The 27,934-nt window shown below is 30.8% G+C and overlaps 2 protein-coding genes across 7 annotated transcripts; both read left to right on the top strand.

Annotated features, from left to right (window-relative positions):
* Positions 1-10,162: 10,162 nt before the first annotated feature.
* On the top strand, positions 10,163-14,485 carry LOC111274963 (shaggy-related protein kinase eta-like). 3 transcript variants are annotated; one of them, XM_022860014.2, is made up of 12 exons: positions 10,163-10,445; positions 11,128-11,220; positions 11,367-11,426; positions 11,498-11,770; positions 11,848-11,922; positions 11,998-12,054; positions 12,658-12,798; positions 12,908-12,958; positions 13,036-13,131; positions 13,387-13,470; positions 13,628-13,729; positions 13,886-14,485. In XM_022860014.2, the coding sequence occupies exons 1-12, from the start codon at positions 10,437-10,439 to the stop codon at positions 13,982-13,984; spliced, it is 1,140 nt and encodes a 379-aa protein (XP_022715749.2). In that variant the 5' UTR covers positions 10,163-10,436; the 3' UTR covers positions 13,985-14,485. The 3 variants fall into 3 exon arrangements, with proteins under 3 accessions (XP_022715749.2, XP_022715750.2, XP_089611388.1); XM_022860015.2 differs by having other exon boundaries at positions 13,823-14,485; XM_089755262.1 differs by having other exon boundaries at positions 13,805-14,485.
* A 69-nt stretch (positions 14,486-14,554) lies between these two features.
* On the top strand, positions 14,555-20,507 carry LOC111274961 (protein CLAVATA3 INSENSITIVE RECEPTOR KINASE 4-like). Of its 4 annotated transcripts, XM_089755259.1 has the most exons (13): positions 14,555-14,738; positions 15,381-15,491; positions 16,128-16,169; positions 16,313-16,445; positions 16,575-16,646; positions 17,209-17,352; positions 17,455-17,526; positions 17,611-17,670; positions 17,810-17,883; positions 17,968-18,114; positions 18,205-18,543; positions 18,877-19,268; positions 19,713-20,507. In XM_089755259.1, the coding sequence occupies exons 4-13, from the start codon at positions 16,324-16,326 to the stop codon at positions 20,025-20,027; spliced, it is 1,737 nt and encodes a 578-aa protein (XP_089611385.1). In that variant the 5' UTR covers positions 14,555-14,738; positions 15,381-15,491; positions 16,128-16,169; positions 16,313-16,323; the 3' UTR covers positions 20,028-20,507. The 4 variants fall into 4 exon arrangements, with proteins under 4 accessions (XP_089611385.1, XP_089611386.1, XP_089611383.1 ...); XM_089755260.1 differs by lacking the exons at positions 15,381-15,491; positions 16,128-16,169; XM_089755257.1 differs by lacking the exons at positions 14,555-14,738; positions 15,381-15,491 and having other exon boundaries at positions 15,803-16,169.
* The last annotated feature ends 7,427 nt before the right edge of the window (positions 20,508-27,934 follow it).

Raw genomic sequence — 27,934 nt, 5'->3', positions numbered from 1 at the left:
CTATACTCAGCTCAAACTCGATCAAGTTTTATTTTTTTAACTCGAGCTCGATTCGTGATCGAAATCGAGCTATTCAAACTCGCTCGATTAAGCTCGATTTAATATGTTAAAATAAGTTCGATTCTTATATTGGACAAGAATTTGATTATTTGTGCTAGAGCTCGAACTCGAATTTGAGATATTTTATTAATTAAAATTAAAAAAAATTTAAATATAAAAGCTCGATTAGGTTCGTGAGCTACTCGAGCCGGGTATAAGAATACTCGAACTGGGCTTAATCGATAAGTCTAGCTACTCGAGCTCGAGCTCGACTCGATAATAATTGAATCGAATTCGAGTTTTATTTGAATCAAACCCGAGTAGTTTGCGAGTAGCAATGTATCATTTACACCCCTAGTCGCCACCAATCTTTTTTATTTATGTGTGATTGGTCACCTAAGAAATCTATCATTTCAAGGGATACCTAAGCTTAAGGGTCCCAAAAAGAATAAGTTCGGGTCTACTAATCAGCATAAGGTTCGGGAGTTCGGTTACGAGTGAAAAAGGTTATAGTACCCTTACAACACCTATCGAATGATGGTACCAACTTGATTTCATGTTATCCATTAAGCGTAAAAAATTTACCAAATAATTAATTATTGAAAATTATTCTTAATTGACTTCAATACTTTTGACAAAAAATTAAGAAAATTCTCTCACCTCAACAGTATACAAAAAAACTATGTTTCCCTTGCAAATACTCCGTCGTCGGATTATTTAACATTAAAAGTTTCAAGAAAAGAAAAATAAAATAAAATAAATAATAATGATTCGACTTTTGATATAAATCATTTTTTTTCATTTTAAAAAACTCATTACTTTTGTACAAGAAAAATTAATACTTTTAACTTTTCCTTAAAGCAATTAGAAGTTTTTATTTTAAGAAAAATTTATATTTTTAACTTTTTCTTAAAAAAATATTTTTCTTGATAATTTTTATTTTTAATAAAAATTGGTACTTTCAACTTTTTCTTAAAATATTTTTTAAAAAAATTTAATTTCGAGAAAAATTGATACTTTCAATTTTTTCTCAAAATTTTTTTTTCTGAAATTTTAATTTTAAAGAAAATTGATACTTTCAACTTTTCCTCAAAATACTTTTCTTGATAATTTTTATTTTTAAAAATTTTATTTTTAAAAAAAATTGATATTTTCAACTTTTTCCTAAAATATATTTTTTAACCTTTTTATTTTCAAGAAAAATTGATACTTTCAACTTTCCTCCAAAAACTTATTTTTTATTTTTGTGTTCAAAGAAAATTGATAGATTCAACTTTCCTTCAAAAATATATATTTTTTAATTTTATTTTCAAGAAAAATTGATACTTTCAACTTTTCCTTAAAAATATTTTTTTTTTTGGAAATTTTATTTTGGGAAAATCATTAAAAAGAAAAATAAATGAAATTATAATTAAAATTAAAAAATTAAGGAATACTAAATAATTCTAATTTAGAAATAATAATAACAATAATAATAATAATAAATAAATAAATAAATGAAAAAAAAACATTGAAACGGCTTGGCTCGATGTGGATTCAGCTCGACTTGAGGAAGAAAAACGGTCCGAAAACGGTCCGAAAACGTGGCTCGAGAGTGCGTAGCTCGGCTTGGTTCGACTCCAAGGGTCGGTTGGCACTCGAGTTAAACGCGGATCAAAAGTAGGTTAGCACTCGGGTCAGGTCACCCGATGGTAAAACTAGCGGATCCTCTGGGATTTAGTAAGGCCAAAACAACGTCGTTTTTCTGAAGGTATAAAAGACAAAAGCTTTCGATTTTCTTCAAATGCTTTCCTTCCCTCTCTCTCTCTCTTTCCCTCTTTTCTCTCCCCTCTCTCTAAAAAAACTCAGATTTCGATTGAATGTTCCACCAGAATCTGGAAAAACCCACTGAAAACTAAAAAATTTGGTCGAAAAATTCAAAGTTGACCGAAACATTCACCGAAAATTTGATCAGATTTTGGATTTTTCAAAAAAAATTTAGAAAAAAATAACCCCAAAATTCGAAAAAAAAATCTTAAAAATTCTAAAACTATCTCTACCATCCATAATCTTTTTTTGGCTTCTATTTTCTTCTGTCTCGTGTCCTTTTCTGTGTTTGATCAATATGTATTTATAAGGAATCAACCTCAGAGTCTTTGACTAATCCAGATTCTCTTTTTGATTGGGTTTTTGGGTTATCAAATACTAGTGGAATTTACCTATAACTCCCAATTAACCTTATTCATGGTAGAATTCATTCTAATTTTTTTTTTATCATAATCTCTTAATCCCAACCGAGAATTGATCAAGAAAAGATAAAATCAAAAAAATATATTAATAATAAATTAAAAAAAATTAAGTAATTAATCTTAACTTTGGGCTTCACTATTCTCATTATACCAGACCCAATTGATCCGGCCTGGACCTAATTGGATATCTACAAAAATCTCTCCAAAAATTTGGAAATTACTCCGGAACAATTGTTGTTGGATAAATCCAAGTATTCCAAACTTCTCAAAACACCAAATGAGTCGGAACATGACCATCAAATCTATTATTGGATAAGTCTAGAGAAAGTAGATCCTGGAGTCTTCCAATTGAAATTAAGATTTCACCCGATAACATGTTCCTTGACAAATTCAAATGTGTCAAAACCTTCAGTTTCTCAATGCCTAGTGGAAGGGAACCGATCAGAAAATTTGAGGACAAGTCCACCTCCAAGTTATCATTAAGGCTCCACAAGCTTGAAGGTATAGTTGAATTGAATTCATCGGAGCCTAAGTAAAGATACCTCAGAGAAGTCAAATTCGCCAAACAAGTTGGTACAGGGCCATGGAACATGTTGCCACCTAATGATAGATTATATAATCTCTCTAAATCACAGACACTTGGAGGGAAGTGATTACCGTCAAGATACAAACCCTGGATATTTTGTAGCCTCCCTATTGTTGCTGGAATAGATCCACTCAATTTATTATGGGAAAGGCTTATAGTTGTAATGTTGCTTAAGTTACCGATTTCCCAGGGAATGTTGCCAGTAATTTTGACACCTGAGGCAACGAAATATTGAATGGATTTGAGATAGAACTTGGAAGGTTGCCCTTGAATGGATTAAATGATACCCCTAAAATCTCAGATTCCTGCAGTTTGCCAAAGAAGAGAGAAAGCTCCACTCATATGTTGAAGGTTGGATGATCAAATTATTAGATTCAAGGCTCAGCCGCTCAAGGAATCTTAAATTGCCAAGTGTATTTGGAATAAGACCAGAGAATGAGTTTCTTTCTTGTGATAAGGTTTTCAGCTTAGAAGCATTAAAGGTAAAATTAGGAATATTGCCGCTGAGATTATTTCCCCATAGTTTAAGTAGCACAAGTTTTGTAATTGAGATCATGGATGGTATTTCACCTATCAAAATGCACGCAAACGCTTCAAGTTTTAATTAGGATGCCTTGTCGCATTAACATGATTCTATGGTTCAACTTAAAGAAGCAATTTGAAAGTCTATGCATTAAGTAATTTTCCTAGGAAAAAAAGCAAGAAGTATTAACCTGCCAAAGTGTCAAAACAGGAATTGAAGTGCATTAATTATCAAAATCAAAGCCTCTATTTCATAGTTTATACATAGTTAAATTGTTGTACTTATATTTTCTATAATTAGGAGAGGTGTCATTAATGCTATCTATGCCTTTTGCTATTCTTTTTGTTTCTTTCATCATCTAAAGTTTATTAATTTCAAGAGAGAATCATGAACATTGCACTTTCAATTTACCATAGCAAAATATATTAGTCATTTTTTCTCTTTTTTTAATAAAGAAAGTCGTTATCTGAAATTTTAGATTTGTTGATGTTAATTTTTAAAAATGATTATAAAAACCAACTAAATTAAGTTTCGGATTTTTATCAGTCATGTTTTTGTTGAATAAAATATTTTATTATCTTATTAATTTTACATTTTTTAACAAAGGATAACATAAGAAGAATCATGTAATTATATCATCTTGAAAAAACTTGGTGCCGGGGACTATTGAATCTGTACTAAGAAGAACCAAATCCTAATCAGAATTTTCTTCAAAATTGCTTGACCTAAGTATGTGATAATACTAATATGAATCAAATTTGAAGGTATTATCTTGATTGTCCTATTATTGATTTTATGACTATTTCTTTTATATTGATACTTAAATATACGTTAGAAAAGGTAGCAGATGTTCATAAGTGGATTACCAGACAAACTATCGTTGTGGAGAGAAATTTCATTTAAAGAAGAAATGTTGAAGATGGAAGGTGGGATGGGACCAGTTAGACGCATATGCTGCGCCGCCAATATATCCAATGAATAAAGATTCCCAATTTCCCGTGGGATTTCACCTGCAAGCATTAAAAAAGATATCTCATCAATTTTAGAGAAGGAAAATATTGCAAAACAGACTAGGTGAAAGTATATCTAAAGTGATTAAATTGATCAAATTGCTTTTCTATGTGTTTGTGCAAATTAAATGGACAAGGTTCCAACCATGGTTAGTACTGTCAAACTAAAAACACTTACCTGTTAAATCATTTTCACGCAGAGACAGTCCTTTGAGGCTAGTTAAATTTCCAATACTTCTTGGAATGGTCCCATTGAATCGATTTGTTGACAGTGATAAATTTCGAAGATTGCTACATTCACCTACACTCGATGGATTATGACCGGTGAATCCATTAAAAGTCACATCAAGCACCTCAAGTTTGGAAAGATGATTACACATATTATCTGGTAAACCACAGGAAAGACTGTTGTTGAAGAAAAGTTGTGTCAAAGAAGAAATGTTAAATATGGAAGATGGAATCCCATCAGTAAGAACCCTATTATTTTCTGCAGTAAATATCTCCAAACTAGAAAGATTACCTATTTCCCATGGGATTTCACCTGCAAATACGAATGAATATTCAATCTTTTTTCCCACGCTTTGAAAATATAACATCACCTACGCATTCCCAACAAAACACAATATATATAAAAAGGCATACCTTGAAAACTATTTCCACCCAGACATATATCTTTGATCCTAGTTAATTCCCAATACTTCTTGGAATGAATCCATTGAATCTATTATAAGACAACGAAAAATTTTGAAGACTGGTACAGTCACATAAACTTGAAGGAACATTTCCAGAGAACTCATTGGAAGCCAAACGAAGAACCTCAAGTTTGGGAAAATAGTGACAAAGATCATCAGGGAGATCACCCGATAGTCCATTAGATGTTAAGTCCACGATTTGCAAAGAAGTCAAGTTATAAATTGTCGAAGGTAGATAGATATTAAAATCATTGCCCCCTCAAGTCGAGAGAAATGAGGGAAGAAAGGTTCCCAAGGTGGGAAGAAACAGTTCCTGTAAGATTCATGTTGTGAAGATTTAAGGAGGTGACTCTTTCAGGGTTGGAACTGCATGAAACACCAACCCAATTGCAAACAGAGGTAGAAGTTGTCCAATTGTTTGCTAATATAGTGTTGGAATTAAGGTTGTCTTTGAATTCCCGTAGTGCAGATTGATCTGTGGTAAGGTTTGCTGCAGTTATAACTAAGCTGCCCACGAAACATTGTATTAACAAAATTGAAAGGAAATTGAAACATGAATTACCCATAACTCCGGGATGCATATTTAGCATAGAGTAGCTAGAGACTTGATCTTTATATTGATACAAAGCTTGGTGGTTAAACAAAGGAATGTGAATGGTGATACTTAATGTCTTGGTGGCTGCCAGGATTGGAAAATTCTCAACACCTAATGCATTTTTGTTCTTCCTCAATTTGTCAACCATTTTGGATATAGATTACTTGCAATATATATAAATATAGAGCCTTTAAAAGAACATTGGTTGAAAAGAAATAAACATTTATTTCAATGTAGAAAACTGTCAGGCGAGCTGGTATCCTGGGGTACCCTATCTCGTTGCCCAATTGTCGTTGTCTGTGGTCTGGTGAAGTTTCTTCTATCTACTTGTTCGCTCAGTTAGTCAAATTTGTGCTAAGAAATTGAAAACAGGTAATCGCGAAGTTGCAAGAAAATTACGGGAAACAAACAAAAGAAATGAATTGGGTCATTTTTTATTTAGAGATAAGACTAAGGTTACCAAGATTAGGTGATCTGCATTTGCAAGAAAACTGATGCCATTAGCTTTCTATCATTAATTTAGATTTCTAATTTGAATGGAATTAAACAAAATTGCCATTGAGAGCGCCATATGCCGTCTGCATTTGAAATTTTTAATGCTAATGCTGAATTGTTTTCAACGAATTTGACTTTGGATCTTTGCGGCTTGGACAAACCAAACCAAACAAGCTTTGCCTATGAGCTTTGGGTGGAAGAGCAGTGATTCATTGGAATCAAAATGGACCTGTACTTCGACGGCCTTGATCATGGGCCTATTACTGAAATTTCACATGAAAGCATTGATTAAACAGATTAAGAAAGGGCTTCTATTTTTCTTGGGCTTACATTCGATTTTTGTTCGATTGTTACGGCTAGACTTTGTTCTTGAATAAAAATCCGGTGAAAGAAAAGTTCCATTTCCCGCAACGTCGATGGCACAGTGAATCTAGTTTGCAATGGCTTAAACTCCTGTATACTTTCGGATCCTTAAGAGATCGAAGCCAGAAACATAAGCACCACGGGTATGTGAAATTGTGAAATTGGACATGATCCAACAATTTTCCATTAAAGCTGGTGAAAAACAGAGGGAAAAGTGAGAGTCATGGCAATTTCTCAGTAACAAATCAAACTCAACCTTAATACCCAATCTCGTATAGTACTAGTTCGTACAAGAAAATGTCCTGTGGTCGAACTGACTGGCTTGAGAAAAACAATAGATTAAAGTTATCCATCCATAATAACTTTAACTCTAGTTTGTCTACTGCCAATGTTAAGGTTTTTCACATTAAAGTTAACATTACTTATTGCAATTGTCAATTTTTATGATTATACCTACTTAAATTCATATTATGTAACTTCTATTCTTAAAATCTATGAATAAAAGTTTTCATAATTCATTTAAAAACTTTCGAGTTCTCAACAAATTTATGCAAATCCTTTTTCAAGTTCTCTTTACAATTTTCTCCTGTCTAATTTTTTTCCCTTGTTCTCTTTAATACTCAGCTTTATTTTATCATCTATGATCAATTGTTGCTACATTTAATATTTCAAGATCTCCTTCGATCTTTTTTTTTTTCAACATCTCTAACACATTTTGTTTTACTTATTTCCAGCGCTTTTTTGAAAAAAAAAATCCCTTTACAAAAGTAAAAACAAAGCAGCTGAAAATATGTCATGTATGTATGCACTTTCTACTTTGCACGTATAAATAAATGTACTTTGCTTAACTTTACCCGGTACATCCATTTCTAAAGAATCCAACACGCAACCCGTAGGAACACGTGTCTCCATCTTGATGGAGGAATTGTACTAATGTGACCGTGGACAACTTAATGCAGTATATATAAGCTACCAGTTATCAGTTACCACAGGTTTCAGAAACAAGCAGGTCTTGACTCTGACCAAAAGAGGCCCTGACCAACCGCACCGACGCAACCAGCTTGGTCAAATTATTAACAGTGAAAACTCTTTTCACACCTTCATTTTTTTCTTCCTTTATGTAGAAAACTAGAAAAGGTTGCTGGCCCAATTAAAAAAATTAAAAAACAAAGTCACCGAAAGGTAAAAATATTGGACCCAATTTGAGTGTTAAAAAAATAGTTCATGGGACATCCAATGGGATATATTCATGGTGATTTTATAACTTGAAGGATTTTAATTTTCTTTATATAAATGTTAAGATTTTGTATTAATGTATATGAACTGATATTGACTATTGAAATGCTCATACATGCAAAGAATATACTCATAACATTCACATGATGCATGAGATGAGAATTGTGGAAATAATTACCTAAAATTGCATGCAGAACTGTTATAACCGTAGAAGCAATTCCGGGCACTCAAAATGTTTCTCATGCGTATACGTGAATAATGAAGCACACAATCATCATCATAACAACTTTCATCATCGCCATCATCATTTCCGTTTTTCTTTCTTTTTTTTTTTTCTATTTAATTTCTTTGCAAGACTAATCTAAAAACAGATCACATATTAATATAAATCTATAATTTAAACAGATAATAGTACAATTAAGGCGTGAATATACGAAAGATAACCTCCAATGGAACCAAAAATAGCAATAAGGGATTTTGCGGTTTCACTTTTTTTTTTTTCGTATTTATCTAAATAAATTTATTTAAATCAAATTTAAAATATTAATAAAAATTATTTTTTTATACATTTTTTAACGAATTTAAATTTAAATAATACAAAAAATGAACACTTTTTATCATTGAATCAACATTTATTAGTTAAGCCATTAATTTGATCTAAAATTAATCATGAATAAGTAGCCAAAATAAGTAGGTGGTATTGTTGATATATTGTCTGACTCAGTGGCTAAGGTTGACATCGGGCAGATTTTATTCGTCCCAAATTTGATTTGATTTTATGTGTTATTAAATTTAAATTTAATTTTATTCAAAATTTTTTTATTTTTTTATATTTGAACTCGATTTTAATTCAATATTATATAAATCGTATTCGATTTGATTTGACTCAAAATTAAAAAAAAATATTATTTTTTAAAATATAAATATTTAAAAATATTATTATATAAATATATATAAATAAAAAATTAAATAATTAATTAAAAAATAATTTTTTATATAATATCGAATCAGATCGAATCAAATTTATCTAAAATTCGAATTCAATTCGATTTTAATTATTTTATAATATTATTTGACCCGACTTAAAATTTAAATTAAAAAAAAAATATTTTTATAAAATCAAATTAAATCAAAATTTATCAGAGATGAATTGAATTACTCACCCTATCAGTGTGGCTCTAGCAATTCTATTTTCATGCAAAAATCGTTATCCAATTTAGGTCGGTTTGAATTGAATGGGAGAGCTGATGCCTGATGATAGCTGAACCTTTCTTAATTGGAGGCAAGTTGGCGTGTACAGCTGGCTCTATGACCACAAAGCTTGGCCTTGACCGCAAATTTTTTGCATCAGTCGTACTCCACTAGCCGCATAATAAATATATAAAGTATATTATTGCAAAAATATTTTGTAGGACGATGAGATGAAATAATAATTTATGGTCATAACCTTAGACTAAGCACTGTTCTTTTCTTACTCTTCAACAGATTTCATGATAAGACTCTTTGAAAACCTTTGTTTGATGTTGTCATCCTCCTTCAACATCTTACCGTTTCTTTTATACTAATTTTTTTTTTACAATTTCCATTAATTTAATTGTTAAACCAAGTCAATTTAAATTGTTTTTTTTACATAAGATGAACATAATTTATAAAAGAAAATTTGATTCGAAATCAAAATTTTATAATTTTATAAAAGCTTCTTAACCATTACATCAAAGGGTTAAGCATGTTTAATTTTGAATTTTAATTACATAAAAATTCATCACAATATTTTTTTTACTTAAAAAAATTTGAATAATGGTTTTTAAGCAAAGAATCATATATTAATTATTAAATTAAATATTTAAATGTAATTATTTTATTTTTTAGAAATACTTTTTACAAACAAAACTAAAGGTTTAGTCCAAGTCAAAAACTTACATTTAGGTATAATTGAAAAACAATAAAATAAAATACATCAATGACGTGACCAATATTTTGGCAAGTTTCATCATTCATGGTATGTGTCTCAAAGAGGATAAAATTAAACCATCAATCTAAAAAAAAAAAGAAAATACTATTTATTCCAATAAAAAAATATATATGAAAAACGAGTATAAAAAAATAAAATAAAATCCGCAATAATAACGGTAACGGTGACGAATATTAAAAAGAAAGGGACGAATCACGGAACGTTAAAAAGCTCAATGATTAATAAACGTCGGCGAATACTTTATCCAAAAATTGTGTGGGAAAATTTCAAATCCCCTTCTTTGTAATTAGATGAGAATTCAAAGGGTAGTTTGGGAGGTCTAGAAACAAAAAGAGGAGCGAAGAAAACGGAAAGTAAAGAGAGAGAGATGACCGAGAAGAAAAGAAAGAAAATATAAATATTAAACAAAGAAATAATGCGGGCAAAAAGGGTGAGAGAAAAAAAAGAAAAAAAACTAAATCGAAAGAGGGGGAAAAAGGAGGAGGAGATGGAATCACATGGGCATTAGTTTGCTGTCTCTCCCCTGGGTCCTCCCTCCTCTTCTCTTCTTCTAATTATTATTCTTCTTGTTCTTTATCATCATTTTCCCTTTTTTTCTTCTATCGCAACACCATGATCTTCCGTTACTCTTTCCCCAATTAGATCTTTGTTTTCTCTCTTTTCTTGGTTGCTTTTTTTTTTTTATCGGTTGCTCGTCATGGCCGAGGTAAAATATTTTTCCCATTTTTTTCTGACATCTGAATTCGGAAGTGAATCTTCGTTTTTTTTTTTTTTTTGGTTTAATTGTTGTGAAATTCGTGTTCATGATTATTACTAGCTTTTGTTTGGTTTTTTGGTTCTTATTTTTTGTGGTTCTTAAAGTCAGCTGAAAAACAAATTTTTTTGTTATTCTGTTTATTTTCGGATGTCGGTGAGATTTTATGAGATTTGTAGAAATTTTTTTTTTTTGTTTTCCTATGGTTATGAAACGGAAATTTCTTTATAAATACTCTTTTTTATTTTTTTTTATGGTGATCTTGTTGGATGAGCCAATCGGGGAACCCTAGATGGTGAAATTTTGCTCTGTATTTGTTCGATCTGTGATCTCTACTATGCATTTTGCAATTTTGATTTTTAATTTTTTTTTTTGAAGAGAGCGAAATTATATCAAATTTTTATTTACTTTTATTGCTTGATTTGTGCTTTTTAGCTTAGATGAAATTTTCTTCGCATCCGAGTGAACGTTGTAGCTTAAAATATTTAATGGGTTTGATTATAATATCGATTTCTTTTTGGACTTATTCATAATTTTTTTGCGGGGAAGGGCTGTTTCATTTGGATCTCCAATTTTTGTGTTACTTCAAAGTCTCACTCCTCTTTTTCTTACCATAAATTTCTTAATTTACCAGGAAATGTCTGCCCCTGTTGTCGATGGGAACGATCCAGTCACCGGTCACATCATTTCCACAACGATTGGAGGCAAAAATGGAGAACCTAAACAAGTATGTGTCTTCTTGGGTTTTCCAGTTTCATATCTGTCAAATTCTGCTTTAGCTATCAACTAATATGCCGTTAAGATCAACATTAGGATGATAACCAGTTTCTATTACTTGGAATTTCATTTCTTTCGATATTTTGATTATTGTAGACCATCAGTTATATGGCAGAGCGTGTTGTGGGGACTGGATCTTTTGGGATTGTTTTCCAGGTACCGAGACTTAGACTGTAGTCTATGTTACCTTGTTGGTATTTCACAAGCTGATGCATCTTTCCTTACAGGCAAAATGCTTGGAAACGAGAGAGACCGTGGCTATAAAGAAGGTTTTGCAAGACAGAAGATATAAGAACCGTGAACTGCAATTGATGCGTGTGCTGGATCATCCTAATGTGATTTCCTTGAAGCATTGTTTCTTTTCTACCACAACTCAGAATGAGCTTTTCCTTAACTTGGTTATGGAATATGTACCGGAGAGCATGTATAGGGTTTTGAACCATTACAGCAGTGCAACTCAAAGAATGCCACTTATCTATGTGAAACTTTACACTTACCAGGTGTGCATAGTAGTCTTTTCCCTGCTTGATTTCTTCTGTAATTTTCTTCGTTATGCTAATTAGAGGAGGTTTTACAGATATTTAGGGGGCTTGCATACCTCCATGGTGTTGTTGGAGTTTGCCATAGGGATTTGAAGCCTCAAAATCTTTTGGTATGCCTTTCTTACTGATGATTTTTTGAAGAATGTCTTGACCATGTCTCTGATGCGATTGTTTGCTTTTTACAGGTTGATCCTCTGACTCACCAGGTTAAGATTTGTGATTTTGGAAGCGCAAAAGTGCTTGTAAGTTGACCCCCCTTATACTAATTTTCTAAGTGCTTTTCCTTTCAAATTTGTGACTGACCTTTTAGTCGACCAATTAGTTTTGCTCCAAGTGAAATATTATTGTTGGGTCCATAAGTTTCTGAATCTAAATTAGTATTTTAGCTCGTGTTTTTTGAATGTTTGATTGTGAGTGTAACTTCTAAAAGGATAGACTTCATCTGTTATCATCTGCTATTTGTAAGGTTAAAAGGTATTACCCTTATACTCAATTGCAAAATCAGCATTGTGATAACATGATAATGCAATTTAATGACTCTTCACTGTTGATTGTGCAAACTGCTTAAACTTTGGCCCTTCTTTTATATCATCATAAATACTTTATAAAATTGGGATTTTAACTGATCTTGAATCTTTTCCAGCTTGGTCCTTTTGAAACAGTCTCTTTTCCCTTGTTAGCTTTGCCACCTTAATGTAGCCGTCTTTTATGGCCTCTTTGTAGGGGTGAAGGGCAAAAGAAAAAAGGACAGGATCAGATCTAAGAGTAGTATTAACATGTATATGATCCTCTTTTGCTTGTCTTTTCTGTGTAAATACTTCATACTTACTATTACTTGTGATCAGGTCAAAGGTGAAGCTAACATTTCATACATATGTTCGCGTTTCTATCGGGCTCCAGAACTTATCTTTGGTGCCACTGAATACACAACCTCAATTGATATCTGGTCAGCTGGTTGTGTTCTTGCTGAACTTTTGCTTGGCCAGGTTAGTATTTGCTTTTTTTTTTTTCTGATTTTTATTTTTCTCAAAATTTCTAGCAATAATTCAGTTTCTTTGCTCATTTGTGCTTTTTTTTTTTTTTTTCCCTTTGTAGCCATTGTTTCCTGGAGAGAATGCTGTGGACCAGCTTGTAGAGATTATCAAAGTATGGCTTGCTTAGTGATGCTGGAAGTTATGCATTTCTTTGTATCAGGAATTTGCTTCTTACATCTTTTTCTACAGGTCCTAGGTACACCCACCAGGGAAGAAATACGCTGCATGAATCCCAATTACACGGATTTTAGGTTTCCACAGATTAAAGCGCATCCATGGCATAAGGTTTGCCTTTTATTGCCCTTCTATAAATTTATAAATTTGTCACTTAAATGATTGGTGTGGAGTCACATATTTTGTAATGCCTTATGGATATTAGCTGATTTTTTTTTTCTTGAATATATATAGAAGTTTTGAAATTTTCTATACCAAGGTCTCTGAGGGCAGAAATATTTGATTGATTTTGAGTAATGCACTGCATTGTTGTTATAATATAAATGCATTGGTCAATTAACTTTAATTGGACTCTTACGTATTTAGGTTTTTCACAAAAGGATGCCTCCCGAAGCAATTGATCTTGCTTCACGACTGCTGCAATACTCACCAAGTCTTCGCTGTACAGCAGTGAGTTGCTTGTGTCTCCCGCTTATGATCAGTTGTATTTCCATTTTAGACTTGGACAATATGCACAAACCTTCAATTATCGATTTGGCTTTCCCAAATATTTTAGTGATAACCACCCCAATCTTATGTAATTATTATCATTTCTTTGCTGTGACAGCTTGAAGCATGTGCACATCCCTTCTTTGATGAGCTTCGAGAACCTAATGCTCGCCTACCAAATGGGCGACCTTTACCACTACTTTTCAACTTTAAACAGGAAGTATGTTTCTGAACTAAACTTCATTCCCATGTGCCTTCCATTGATACAGATATATATCTTCATTATATATTTTAGATTGGGTTTATTTTGCAGCTAGAATTTTGCTTCTTGTTCAAGTCAGTGCTTTGTTAGTCATTTGCATTCTTTTGGTTACAGTTATCTGTGGCCTCACCGGAGCTTATTAATAAGTTGATTCCAGATCATGTGAAACGGCAAATAGGGCTACCACATTTCATGCATCCAGCTGGGACATAAAATTGTAAAAGTGATGTAAGATTTGTTATCTCCTAGTTGATGCGTAACACAGAGGAAGTACTATCTTCGATAACCACCATTGATTGAGGCCTGTCCAGCATTATTTTCTCCTCTTCCACAACGCGAACAATCTCTGGCAGCTGGGTGGCTGCCTTCTCTCGATGTTTCCACTTTAATTCTGCCTCTCTTCTTTATTCCATGAGTTTTACTTTTGTCAAAATGCCTTTTTTGTCATGTACATGTAACATGTTTGATAGTAAAAGATAGAGACTAAGGTGGACAGACCAGAAAGCTGCTAGTGGGGGAAAAGTTGAGAAGTGTATTTGTTGCTAGGAAGGTCCCGGATAGAAGTGGCCCGAAGATAAGGGATGGGCTAGTTGTTTTTTGGGTTTGGTTTTGTTCTTTGTTTTTAGTTATTATGGTGGTTTGTGGTGGCTGACTTCAAATTTCAGACAATTATTGTAACTGTTTGTGCAAAGTAATGTTTTTACTGTTTATTTACTGCTGCTTTTGTTTATATGATGTTAAAAATCAAATTCCCAGTCTCATTCTGTTTCAACAAAATCTCAGCGAAGCAATATTGCAAAGCTGATTCTTTCGTCCTTTGATGGAATGTGATAGCGGTACCACATATTTTTCTCAAGAAAAGCTGTGGCATGCGGGACAAGGTGGAATGTATGCCGATTATCTCTTTTGAAAGAAGAGAGGAAGATTACTCATTGGTCATTACTGTAACTCAGCCGAAGGAGAAAAGGTAGAACAAATATAAAATCTGATGGCCAGTGCCGTTTGGTCTTTTGTTGGGACTTGATTGGACTGTCAATATGGACATGGTAGAGAAGAGCTAATGATATTTTTGGGTGATGATTTTGTCAAAAGAAGATGCCCTTAGCCAGCCTTAGGTTCCATGCGTTAATAATTACGTCTTCTTTGTGGTCGTCAAAAGACACTGAGCTGGCCCCTTTTTTCAATGTTTGCCAACGAAATTGATTTGATTAAGGCCCTTTTGCTCATGCCACATCCCCCACTTTCAACATTTTGTTCTCTCTTTTCCTCCAATTTCTCCCTTTCCTCTCTGTTTTCATACCTCCCTCTCTCTGTCCCTTCCTTTCCTAATAGATAAAATGTCTAATTTTTTTATTAATTATTTTTTAAGAGGAAAAATGATGTTAATGAAAATAATAAAAAGTCATAAACTATTAAAAAACTAATTTTAATTATTAAGAATTAATTTTTGATGTCGAAGGAGAATTTAAGCAATTAGAATTTCGATTGCAATGCCTAGAATTTAGATTCAAAATTTGGATGAGTATCGTAACATTTATAGGTCGAGAGAGAATTTATTTTTTAAATTATGTAATTCATGTTTGCAAAAAATAAAAGCCTCTTTTTGTAGGCTCATAAGGAAACGTTGCCGTTTGGGCCTAGGACCACTGTATACACTACACGGGAGAAATCCAAAATTCCCGGCAACAAGAAATTTCGCGCCAGTGTCGACCACTTACAAGTATGTGAAATTATGTTGATGTTGTCTACTCAAAACACTTAAGCCCCTCATGAACCGTCCATTTTGAATCAGTAGTCCAACAGTATGATCTCAACGGCCAAAAACTCACTCAAATCAGACAAATCCAAACTTCATGACCATACAAAAATATACTTCAAATCAAGACAAAGCGACAATCTCTGTCATTTCACATATCTCGAGGACTTACCTATTTCAAAAGCCAATCTCCTGGTCTTACGATCCCACCCAAAAAGAAAAAAAAAAAAATCTTTTTCTTGATACTTTGCCCAAAAATACATAGAAATTTATCTATCCAAGACTGAAAAAAAAAAAAGAAAAAAAAAAAAGAGAATCCGAAGGAAAAAGGTGGGTTGCAAACAATAGAATTCAACACAAAAAACCAAACTTTAGCCAAATCCAGTCTTCAGCTTTTTTTTTTTTTTTGTCAGTACATTTTGGCCTTACTTTCATTAGTCAAAACCTACTGAAAAAGAATTAAAAGCTGCCCTTTTTAACTTTGGGCTTTGGCTCCTCCTCTTTTTGTAGTTGATTTTGTCTAACTTTCAATGGAGCAGCACGTAATGTGGATTGTTTTGTTCCTTTTTCTTTGGTTTTGTTGGGTCCATTCTGTTTCAGCTGGTGATAGTCTCCTCTCTCCAAAAGGAGTTAACTATGAAGGTGAATTTGGGTTCTTAATTTCTTATCTTAAAAAGGAAAAAAAAAAGAAAAAGAATGCTACCCCACTGATTAAGACTGTTGAAATTTTACTCTAAATATATATTTGTTTTGGTTGTTGATTTTGGGTGGTATTGAAATAACAGTGGCTGCTTTGATGGCGGTGAAGAGAGAGATGAGAGATGATAGGCACGTATTGGACGGCTGGGATATTAACTCGGTTGATCCTTGTACTTGGAACATGGTCGCTTGTTCCGCTGAAGGTTTCGTTATCTCACTGTAAGGAACTGTTCTCGTTTTCTACACTTTAAACTTCGTTTTTGTTTTTAATAATTTCTTTTTGAATTGTTAATGTTTTGATAAAAGAAGAAAAATGAGATTGGTTTTTGGAAATATTGTTGTTGATAGGGAAATGGCCAGCACGGGGTTGTCTGGAGTGCTTTCAACAAGCATTGGGAATTTGAGTCACCTGAGGACAATGTGAGTCTACTGTCTTATCTAATTCTTTTCTGTAATTCCACTGCTAATTCTTTCAGGATCAGAATCCAATTGGTTGTTGTACGGCTAACACTCTTTTGTGTGAAATTGATGTTGTATTAGTGATTAGGATTGCCGGAGACTTTTTTTTTAATGGAGTATTTAAAATGAGGGTAGGATTGAGTTTGGGAGGCTATTGTCTAAAGGATAGTGATTCTGAATATATACATCTGATAGTGATTCAGTGAGAAAGTAGGTTCTTCTTTAAGATAGTATAGTTCTAGAAGTTGATTTACTTATGCAAAATGTGCTTTATAGTGCACTGGGGACATATTCTTTCTGGAAGAGATGCCCGAGTTGGTTCTCAGAACTTAGTTTTATTCTCTTGAATTCATTTTTAAAATTTACAAAGTTAATTATTCGTCTCCACCCTCTTGTGATTTTTGGGAGGAACTGCGAAGTTATTTTATGGAGTAGACCTTCTTTGTCACTGTTCCCAGAACATGAAAATTCATGTGAATCTTTTTCACTTTCATTGAGATGCTTTCTATTTCTGTTTTTGTAGGTTGTTGCAAAACAATCAGTTGTCAGGTCCCATCCCAGATGAGATAGGGAAGCTCTCAGAGCTTCAAACTCTGGATCTTTCTGGTAACCAACTTGTTGGAGTTATTCCAAGTTCTTTGGGCGCTCTAACTCATCTAAGTTACCTGTGAGTGTGGTCTGACATTTGTTCAGTGCATTCTTATGACTATTGCTGTTGTGCGTGTTTTCTGAATATTTGCTTTCTAAATCTTTGCCATGGCTTTTTCAGGCGGCTTAGCAAGAACAATTTATCTGGACCTATTCCTGGACTCATTGCAAATCTCACTGGTCTTTCATTCTTGTACATGTTCCATTATGTAACCATATTTCTAGTTCAGACTGCTGTGAAGTGATGACTTCTATTAACTTCAACAATTTTGTGCAGGGACTTGTCATTTAATAATCTCAGTGGTCCTACTCCAAAAATACTTGCAAAAGGTTATAGGTAAGCTTCTTTGCAGAAAAGAGCTTTTATTCTACATCAATAACCCGAAGCTTAAATATTCTCTTTCATATTCTGAACAATCTTGCTGATAAATCATTTGCATTCACTTCAAGCTCCATGAACTTTTGGCATTATGTAGTATTACAGGGAACAACTTTCTTTGTGCTTCATTATCTGAACAAATTTGCACAGATTTTTCGAAACCATTAAATGGTATGTTGATAAAATCTATCAAAGTGCCTTTCCATGATGCTCTTTAATGATTCCAATGTAACATGTTCAATCATTTAATGGCAGGCTCAATTTCATCTTCTAGAATCAGTAGATATCATCGGTGGGTGCTTTCTGTTGCCATAGGGATCAGTTCCACGTTTGTGGTTTCTGTGATGCTGCTTGTTTGTTGGGTGCATTGGTACAGATCTCGACTTTTGCTAACATCATATGGTACTTCCAAATTCATGTTTTATGCTTTTTTAGCACTGAAAATTTGTTTAATCGTTGAAATTTGAGAAATTGTTTAAATTTGAATTGCAGTGCAGCAAGATTATGATTTTGATATTGGTCATCTAAAGAGGTTCTCATTTCGTGAACTGCAAATTGCTACGGACAATTTTAATCCCAAAAATATTCTAGGGCATGGAGGATATGGAGTTGTTTATAAAGGATGTCTTCTAAATAGGTCAGTGGTGGCAGTTAAAAGGCTAAAAGATCCAAATTTCACAGGAGAAGTGCAATTTCAAACTGAAGTAGAGATGATTGGTTTAGCTCTTCACCGAAACCTCTTACGTTTATATGGCTTCTGCATGACACCTGATGAGAGATTGCTTGTTTATCCTTATATGCCAAATGGGAGTGTTGCTGATCGCTTAAGAGGTTTGTTTCTTTTTTTTTTTTTTTTTTGTGCTTCTGTCCTCAATCCTCATCATGCCATTCTTCTTTCTCTTGCTCTTTGGTTGATTTATCAGATGACTAGGGCTTACGTTAATTTGTGGTCTCATGCGGGCATTGTCATTTTTAGGTTGTGCATCTCAAATTTGAGCTTAGATCAGTTTGCAACTAGCCTTGCTTAATTTCTTCATCCCTTTCTTGTGGCTCAAATGGAATAGTCATAAACTATTCATCTGTCTTATGAAGCACTTACAGATTTTTCTTGTTTACCCCTCTCTTGGCCTTGCTATTACCTTCTAATTTGATTATCTGTAGCAGATACTTGTCGTGAAAAGCCTTCTCTGGATTGGAATAGACGAATGCATATTGCCCTTGGGGCTGCCCGTGGACTTATTTATTTGCATGAGCAATGTAATCCAAAAATAATTCACAGGGATGTGAAAGCTGCAAATATTTTGCTTGACGAAAGTTTTGAAGCTGTGGTAGGGGATTTTGGTCTTGCTAAGCTCTTAGATAAACGCGATTCACACGTTACTACTGCTGTGCGGGGTACTGTAGGACACATTGCCCCGGAGTATCTTTCAACTGGACAGTCTTCCGAAAAAACAGATGTCTTTGGATTTGGGATACTACTCTTGGAGCTCATCACAGGACAAAAGACATTAGACGCTGGTAATGGACAGATTCAAAAGGGGATGATTCTTGACTGGGTAAGTAATTATATGCATGTTTGTAGCTGCCAGTTCAGGTGCATGGTGCTTTATTTAGATAAAGCTCTGGATGCCTGCAAAAACATTATAAAGTATAACTTAAGGCTTTAAGTAATTTGTGTGATTGTTATTTTCAGCAAAATTCCAACGATACACCATTGTTGCCAAAAATGTTTTAATATTTACCCCATCCTTATCATCTTGGATAAGACCCACCCTTTCGTGTTAACAAAATTCAGATCACTGAAACATAATGCATGTTGGCTTTGTTGTAACAGCAGCCAGCATAAACTTAAGCCTTTGAGGTTGTGATATTATTTTTGCCTTTATTAATTATTTGTCCACTTTTTTCCCACCTAAAACTTGTTAGAACTAACTTCTCGTATTCTTTGTTCCTTACTATTTATCCATATTTAATTTGAAGATATTTTATGGTCGATACAGGTTAGATCATTGCATGAGGAGAAGAGGCTTGAAGTGCTAGTGGACAGGGATTTGAAGGGATGTTTTGATGCAATAGAGTTGGAAAAAACAGCAGAGCTTGCTCTGCAGTGTACTCGGTCACAACCGCACCTTCGCCCAAAGATGTCGGAAGTTTTGAAGGTCCTGGAAGGTCTTGTGCGGTCAGGTACGGAGGGATCACAAGGTGGAGCAAACCTTTGTGAGACAAGGGCATGTAGCTTCTCTAGGAATTATAGTGACGTCCATGAAGAGTCATCCTTCATCATTGAAGCAATGGAGCTTTCCGGACCTCGGTAATAGAAAGTATAATTTGCCCTTTTCCATCCATCTGTACATGATTTTTGCATATGAGAGCTCACATTTTACGTAATTCTCTTTGGGGGATTGTATTAACTACATGGAACTAAAGTTGTGAAACGTTAAGAGTTAGATTTGAGGAACTTTCCCATAATTTAGGTGAAATGTCTCAAAATTTTGACTCAGGATGTGGAGAGTAAGTCTTAGTCCTGTCTGTGTAGACCATAGCTAGGAGTGTACTGTTGATTTAAACAGAAGCATTTAAATTTGTTACGAGTTTAAGATATGATTGTAGCGTAAATATTAGATACAGTAAATGATAAATGTAATCAAGTTCGGAGAATTATACTCCACTTTTTTTTTTTTTTTGTAGCTTTTTAAATATAGGAAGGACTTTGCTTTTATAGTCAGTGAAAAGATTTGTGGCCGATTCCAGACTGATGAGTTTTTAAAAAATGGAAATCAGGTTGGGTTATTGTTTAGATGGTTTTTGAATTTCAATGAAATATTTAATATGATTTTTAAAATTTAAAAATCTTTAATGTCATGAATTATGAATTTATTAATTAATATAATATTTGAAAAGTTATTTTCATCATTGAGAGTTTAGCATATTAGAAGTGAATATCATATTAATTAAAAATTTATGATTTAGATATTATATTGAAGATTTTTAAAATTTATAAATTATATTAAATATTTTATTATAATGTAAGGATAGATCGAAATATTAACCCAATTAGATTTGTCAAACCTCAATGACAGGAAGCATCGTGCCAAGTCTGTTTGGTTTGATGCAATTGCGTGGGTAGCAGTGTTTAGATTTTGGAGATGGTCCAAGGATTGAACTCAGCTGAACATATTGAAGAAGCTATATTCAAAAAGACTGCCCAGCTGAACTCCAAGGGCATATATATCACCAGCAAAATTGTGTGCCGATCGAACATGCTCAACCATAACAGTTAGGTTAGAAAGGACTTATGAAACTATCAAACCAGCAGGCAGTCAGGCACGATAACTTGCTTCCTTGGTGAAAAACCTATACTATTTTAAAAAGGACAAATTCCAAGTCCAAGTTTAGAAGCAAAGAACAATTTCAATTATTATACTATAATGAGGACTCCTTTGGAATTTACTAATTGGAATGTTTGACACTCAAAAAAAAAATGTTGGAAATAGTCAACTGGTTACTAGTTGAATACTAATTATTATTTTGATAAAGATAGTGTGTTCAAGTTTGAAACTGAGTTGGTTCTATATCTGAAATTTGCTTTTGCAAGTTGATAATGGGTCAAATATTGAATTAGACAATACAAATGAAAAAAAACCCGAAAATAAGGGCAAGGTCGGGTACATGGCCCATAGCCAGAAGGTTTAGAAATTCGGATGAAAAGTTCGGATGCGACTGGTACATGCATAGCATAGCATAGGCCATTATCAATTGAAAAAGATTTGCATGAAATTTTATGGATGAGGTTTGTGAAATTTTTTATTAAAATTGATAAATTAAAAGATTTCATATTAAAAGTGAAAATTTTGAAATTTTTTTTGATATATTTATTAAATAGATATTTTTAATAAAAAATATCAATAAAATTTTTATTATTAAATAAATATTGATTAAATTTAAATTATAAATAATTTTTTATATATTATTAATTTTTATATTAAACTTTATCAATCTATCAATTATATTTTTATTAAAATTTTTATTTATTTATTTTTAATAAAAAATTTTATAAACTTCACTTACAAAATTTTACGTAAATTTTATCTTTTATCAACTTAGTAACTTTTATTAATTAGTGCAAATGCATTAGCCGCCTGGTTCTATATGTCCTCCGTATCAAACAGAACGGGAATCAGCCGCTTGAATTGCATTCCTTCTCCCTGATTTTAAGATGGCCAAAACTAGAATCATATGCTGCATCCAATTTTATTTCAAGGAATGCCATAGTAAAAAAGCAGTTTTGAGTCGACCCTATTCCATTTAGATCCCAGAAATTCATCTAAGATAATGTTTGGTATTTTTTGTAAAATTATTATGATAATATAATTATCAAAACGATATTATTATCAAAGTAATCTTAATTTTCGTGATTTGAAATCAATTTATTTAGTAAATAATTATTAATTTTAAAAAGTAAAAATTATTGTATTTGATAATACTAAAAATCAAACAATATTTTGTTTAATAATATGAAAATAATAATGTATATTGTAATAATTACATAAATTAATAAATTTAAGATTATTTAAAGTTAATAATCTATAAAATATTAGCAATATTTATTTATTTTCTAATAAAGTATTATTAAATTAATAAATATATTTATTGATAGAGAAATTGATTTTTATAATATAAATTATGTAAAAAATATTTGAATTAAAAAATAAAACCAATCTATTAAATTGATAATAAAAGAAAGCAAAAAATTATATTATACATAAAATATTAAAAAAAGTAAAAATATACATAAATTATTCTTGAATTTGCCAGAATGAATTAGTTTAAAAAATAAAAATTATAAACTAATTATAATTTTAAGAGAAAGTAAGATTTTAATTCACATATTAAGTGAATAAAATTGATTATTATTAATGTTATATATCACTTTATCTTGATGATAAAAGTTTACTATCATTTTATGTGAGAATTATATTATCTTCTAAAATAATGATGCTGATCTGATCATTCTTAATGATTTAAGATTACTGTCACATAAAATTGATGAATACTTATCAAATATAATAATGTAATCATTATGCATAGATCACTATAATTTTTGAAGTGATCATCTTATATCAAGCACTACATAGAGGAATGGCTTTTTTAGCGGAAGTCCTTATTGTTGTACATTACCTAACCCTCTTTATTGATTCCAATAAACCGTCATCACCTACTAGAGCCACTAATCTCCATTCTTGACATTCTTCTGGTTTCCTAGCAATGCACAGTGTTATGTTGTTTATATGCTAGAACCGTAGCTGATGACTGATCCCATAGGATTTAAGAAATGAATTTGGACAAATTACAGAATCAAGGGAAAACATTTACTTTCAAGGAAATGTCATTGAGGTCCACCTGCTTGTCTTTAAAGAAAGTCTCTCCCCCCCAACCCCGAACAGGCCAGACCTACATTATTTTGACTTTTTCTTTTCGATTTGTCGTTTTTTTCGCCTCCTTTATTCATGTTAACCAGGAAAGGGATAGGTGCTAAGAGTGATACGGGAGCAATGAATTGGAAGCCGACAGACATGAAAATCTTCCTACAGTGAAAATGTAAGTTGATGATTCTTGGGATACAATCATATCGGACGTAATCGGTTTGCAGGCCATATGCTTGACGTGAGCCAACTTGGTTGACATTCTATTTTCTAATGGTGATTATAGGACGCACTGCCGTATAAAGTCGGCAAGGGCTTTAATCATTTTTGAGATATTAGTAAAGGATTCATAGTCCGAATATGAAGGGTTGGGTCAAATTGTACACCTTGAAAGAAGATGGTTACGCTAGGGTTTTTTGTGAGTTCCACCTTGCCATTAGCTAGTTGGAGACAGTGTTCCCAAAATTGACCCCAAACTTTTGTCCACATATTCTTTGTTTTCAACCAAGCCTACTTGATATAAAAAAATTATGATGTTTTAATTTTTCCCTAAAACAAAAGATAAAAAGTTCATATATAGCATTTGCTATAATTCTTTTCTCTCTCTTTTTTTTTTTTTTTAATAAAAGAGTTAATATTTTTTTAAAAAAATTAAAAGATATTAGAGATCAAAACTTATTTTTGTAAGAATATATTATCTAAAAGAAATGAGAAAATCATTTGGACTAAATCCGGAGCTAAACATTTGCCATAATTTCGTTTGTTGGTTTGTTAACTAACTAAAAATTATCATTGTGCTTATGGCAACTTGAAAATTGGATTTATTATTAATAAAACTTGAATTTAAAGTTACTTACTTCCTCCGTTCTAAATTATTTGATTGTTATTGATTTTTATGAAATTTAAAAAAAAGTTTTGATTTTAATATATTCAATATTAAAGTTAATTTTTTATATAAAATTAAAATTTTATGATTTTTAATGTTAAAAAATAAACAAATTTTAAAATATAAAATATAAAAATTTTAGATTTTCAAAAAAAATGAAAAGAACGTAACTTTGAAACATCTTAGAAAGAAAAGATGGCAAAAGAAAAAAAGGGATAGTACTAATTCATTAATCATTAGTTGCGTTGCCTTAGAAAAAACAAATATTTGTTGTTGTTCCTTATATGTTTAGATTTTCGATAGAACATCTGAAACGATTTGCAACCGGATTTATATGATCTTTCTTGGCGTACAGAAAAAAAAAAAATGTAAGTATTAAAATTTAAATTTTAAAAATATATTTAAATATAAAAATTTGAAATTTTAAAAAATTATGAAATGCTAGCATTTTAAAAAGTAACAATTCAAAATAATAGAATTTGTAATTACATTGTTTGGATAATTATTTTTTGGAAAAAAATTTTAAATATTAAAATTTCATGAGATAAAAAATAATTATAATAAATAAATAATGATAATAGAGATAAAAAGCAAAATACTAAAAAATAAATGTAATATGGGTGTCATGAGATTTGTAAAAATATGTAAATATTTTTAACAATATAAAAAAATTTTTTAAAAAAAATTATAATGAGTTTTTGTAGTTAAAATTAAAAAAAAAAAAGTTGTGAAGAAAATGAAACATGATAAATGTTGACTTTTTACCATAAAAATAAAAAACTTCACAAATTTTTCTTCTCTAAGTGAAATTTAAAAAAGAGAATTTGAGCTCTCTAAAATTTTTTCTTCAAATTCTAAGAATTTTGATGATTTCAATTTTTATTGTGCCATATAAAATAATTTTAATTTAGAATTTTAAAAATCTCTTTATAAATGAAATCTCTTTTTAAAATTTATTTCTAAACTCGCTGTAAACTTATTAAATATTATTTTTTAAAAATAATTATAAAAAATTAACTGAGTTAATTTTTTAGTTCTATATGAATTTATTATAAGCAACTTTAGACTGTTGCCACGACAATTGCCAAGCAAAAGACACTTTTCATCACCGTCTGTCGTTCAAATGGAAAGAGAAAAGTAAGATATAAACAAAACTAAACAGCTGTTAGGGTAGCAACGTCGACTACCTTAGCCAAAAGCTATAAAAACCTTTGTTTTTATATTACTTGTTCTTGAACACTTCCAAGGTTTTGTTTTGGGAAAACGTCTTTTTTGTTTTTAAATTATATTCATAATCAAGTATTATATCATATAATCAATTAAATATTTAACTATTATATTATAATCAAATTATAATTGTTGAATAATCAATTAATAAGTTATATCATAACTAAACAACCACATCCATAAATAATAAAATTTGAATCTAAAATCTAAGGGTTTAGAGTAATAGTAATAGGTAATTTTTATTTTCTTGAAAAAATAGTTTTGATTATGGTAAAATAAAACGACTAGGATCATGTCAATGACTATTTATATATTTATTGTTTTTTAAGGTACATCTCAACACCTATTTAATAAAATAATTTGGTATATATTAACTATAAAATTTTTAAAAATAATATTACGAATTTATAAAAATAATATTCTAAGTTAGAATTTGATAGTCTTGAATTGATTTATGCATTGCTTAGTAATAAAAATGTTTTACGTATCGAGTGAAAATAAATTATATATGTATATATTAAATTGTGAAAGAGTGTAAATAAATCTAATATGAATAAATAAGCGTATGTATGTGATTTGTTCGTTTGTTTTAAGAGTTGTTCGTATTCAATTTGTATTCAACTAGTTTAAGTTAAATAAATTCATTTATAAATATTAAACAAATATGTTCAGTAATATAAATAAATGAACATGTTCATAAATAATAAATAAATATGTTCATAAATAATAAAAAACCATAACCTAACAAACTTAAACAAACATACATACAATTATAAAATTAAAAATAAATGAACATAAATGAGTCCTAAGTGAATATAAATAAACCTTAAACGAATGAATTTTAAATAAATCTTAAACAAACTTATTCGCAAATATAAATGAATCAAACAAATCTCTGTTCATGTTCGATTCATTTAATAAATGAACATAAAAATCTTGTTTAAGATTGTTTATTATGCTTAATAAACAAATATAAATGAATTTAAACTAAACATATTCATGAACAATTTATAAAAAACTCTACTTATTTATAGGTCTACTTCCAAGATTTTGTTTTGGGAAAACATCTTTTGAATTTAATACTAGCAATTAATTTTCATTTTGTTGGAAAATTAGATTTGGAAAATTAGTTTTGATTATGATAAAATAAAATGACTAGGATCATGTCAACTACAATTTATTTCAATACTACCCTATATAAAAAGAATTCTTTGAGAATTTTGATGATAACATGTGTACTTTATTTTAAATGTTTTGCTTTATATGTTCACAGGTGGCTTTTATATATTTTGTTTTGTGCTTTGAAAGTTCACAAATGGCTTCTATTTTCTTTTGTATTTGTTAGGTGTATTACACACAGGCCTTTCAGAGTTTCTTTTGAGTTTTATTTAATTTATGATTAATGATAGTTTGAAAGAGATGAACGCTAGCACAAAACACATTTACTGGTATGTGTTTTGTTTTCTGTCTTTTGTTTTAGTTTTTTTTTTTTTTGGTCAATTTTTTTTTTCATTTTTGTTCTTTAATTGGATTTGGGTTTTGTTTATTTTTCCTTTTTTTGGGAGGATTTTAGTGTTACATACTTTAATTTCATTTAATAGTAATGAATTATAGAATGGGGTTTGGGTTTTTCTGATTTTTTGTTTTAGTTTTTTTGTTATTGAATAAATTTTTTTCAATGTAATATTTTTTTATGGATTCCATTTAGGTGTTAACAAAATGCAAAAGAAATTTAAAAAATAGAAAACAAATTGTTGTGAGGTTTGCAGATTGGTGTAATTTTGATTTAGGGGCTACAAATGTATTTATTATGAGGTTTGTATGTTGGTTTTGTTTATTATTAAATATTTGTCTAAAATATTTGTTGACAAATATTTGTTGCATGTTGAATGGATGATAATCCATTGGATTTTTTTTGTAGATTGGTTTGTACTTTTTGTTTAATTATTATTTTTTTTGTACATGTATTATTGAATGTTGTTTTGGATTTAGTTGAAAGTTACTGGGTGGTGTAAATATGTAGTTTTTTTATCTGAATTTTGATTATTTTAGTTATTTCTTTAATTCTCTATGGTAAAATAGATTTGGATTATCAATATAATATCATAAAATTGGTGGGATTTGTTTGGTTTTTGTTTTATTTTGATTTGTTTGTAATTTTTTATTTTTTATATGGTTTATTTCAAATTTAATACTTTTTTTAAATATAGTTTATTTTAGATTAAAATGGTTATGGTTGTACTCTGAGGTTTTATTATGTGAAGGACATCAACTGTCATAGTATAATGCATATTTTCAATAGAAACAAATAGTATATTACGATGAGGTTCTTGGTTTGGATTATAAACTATATATCTGATATGTTATTTTTAATAAAAGTAAGTGGTATATAGATATTGCATATTTGAGATTACTTTGGATTAGTAATTGGAAATTACAACATATTGTGATACTAAACATTAAAAAATAAGTTCAATGTTGGCATATAAAAAAGTTACCTACATAGGTCCCTCAATTGTAATAGGATTGACAATAAGGTATGGGTTGGTATAGTCCTTTCATAAGTGTGTAAACAGATCTAAAATCATTTTGTTTGATAGTAAGAGTAGATTATACCATAGATGGCTTTTCTTTCTCTATGAAATTCAGGCATCTTCATCTAAGAAATTAAATTCATGTTACAAGT

Source organism: Durio zibethinus, chromosome 26, assembly GCF_047325235.1.
Source record: "Durio zibethinus cultivar Kanyao isolate XHJ-2024 chromosome 26, ASM4732523v1, whole genome shotgun sequence".
Lineage (NCBI taxonomy): Eukaryota > Viridiplantae > Streptophyta > Magnoliopsida > Malvales > Malvaceae > Durio > Durio zibethinus.
The sequence above is the reverse complement of the archived record's forward strand: the minus strand, read 5'-3'. Positions and strand labels throughout refer to the sequence as shown.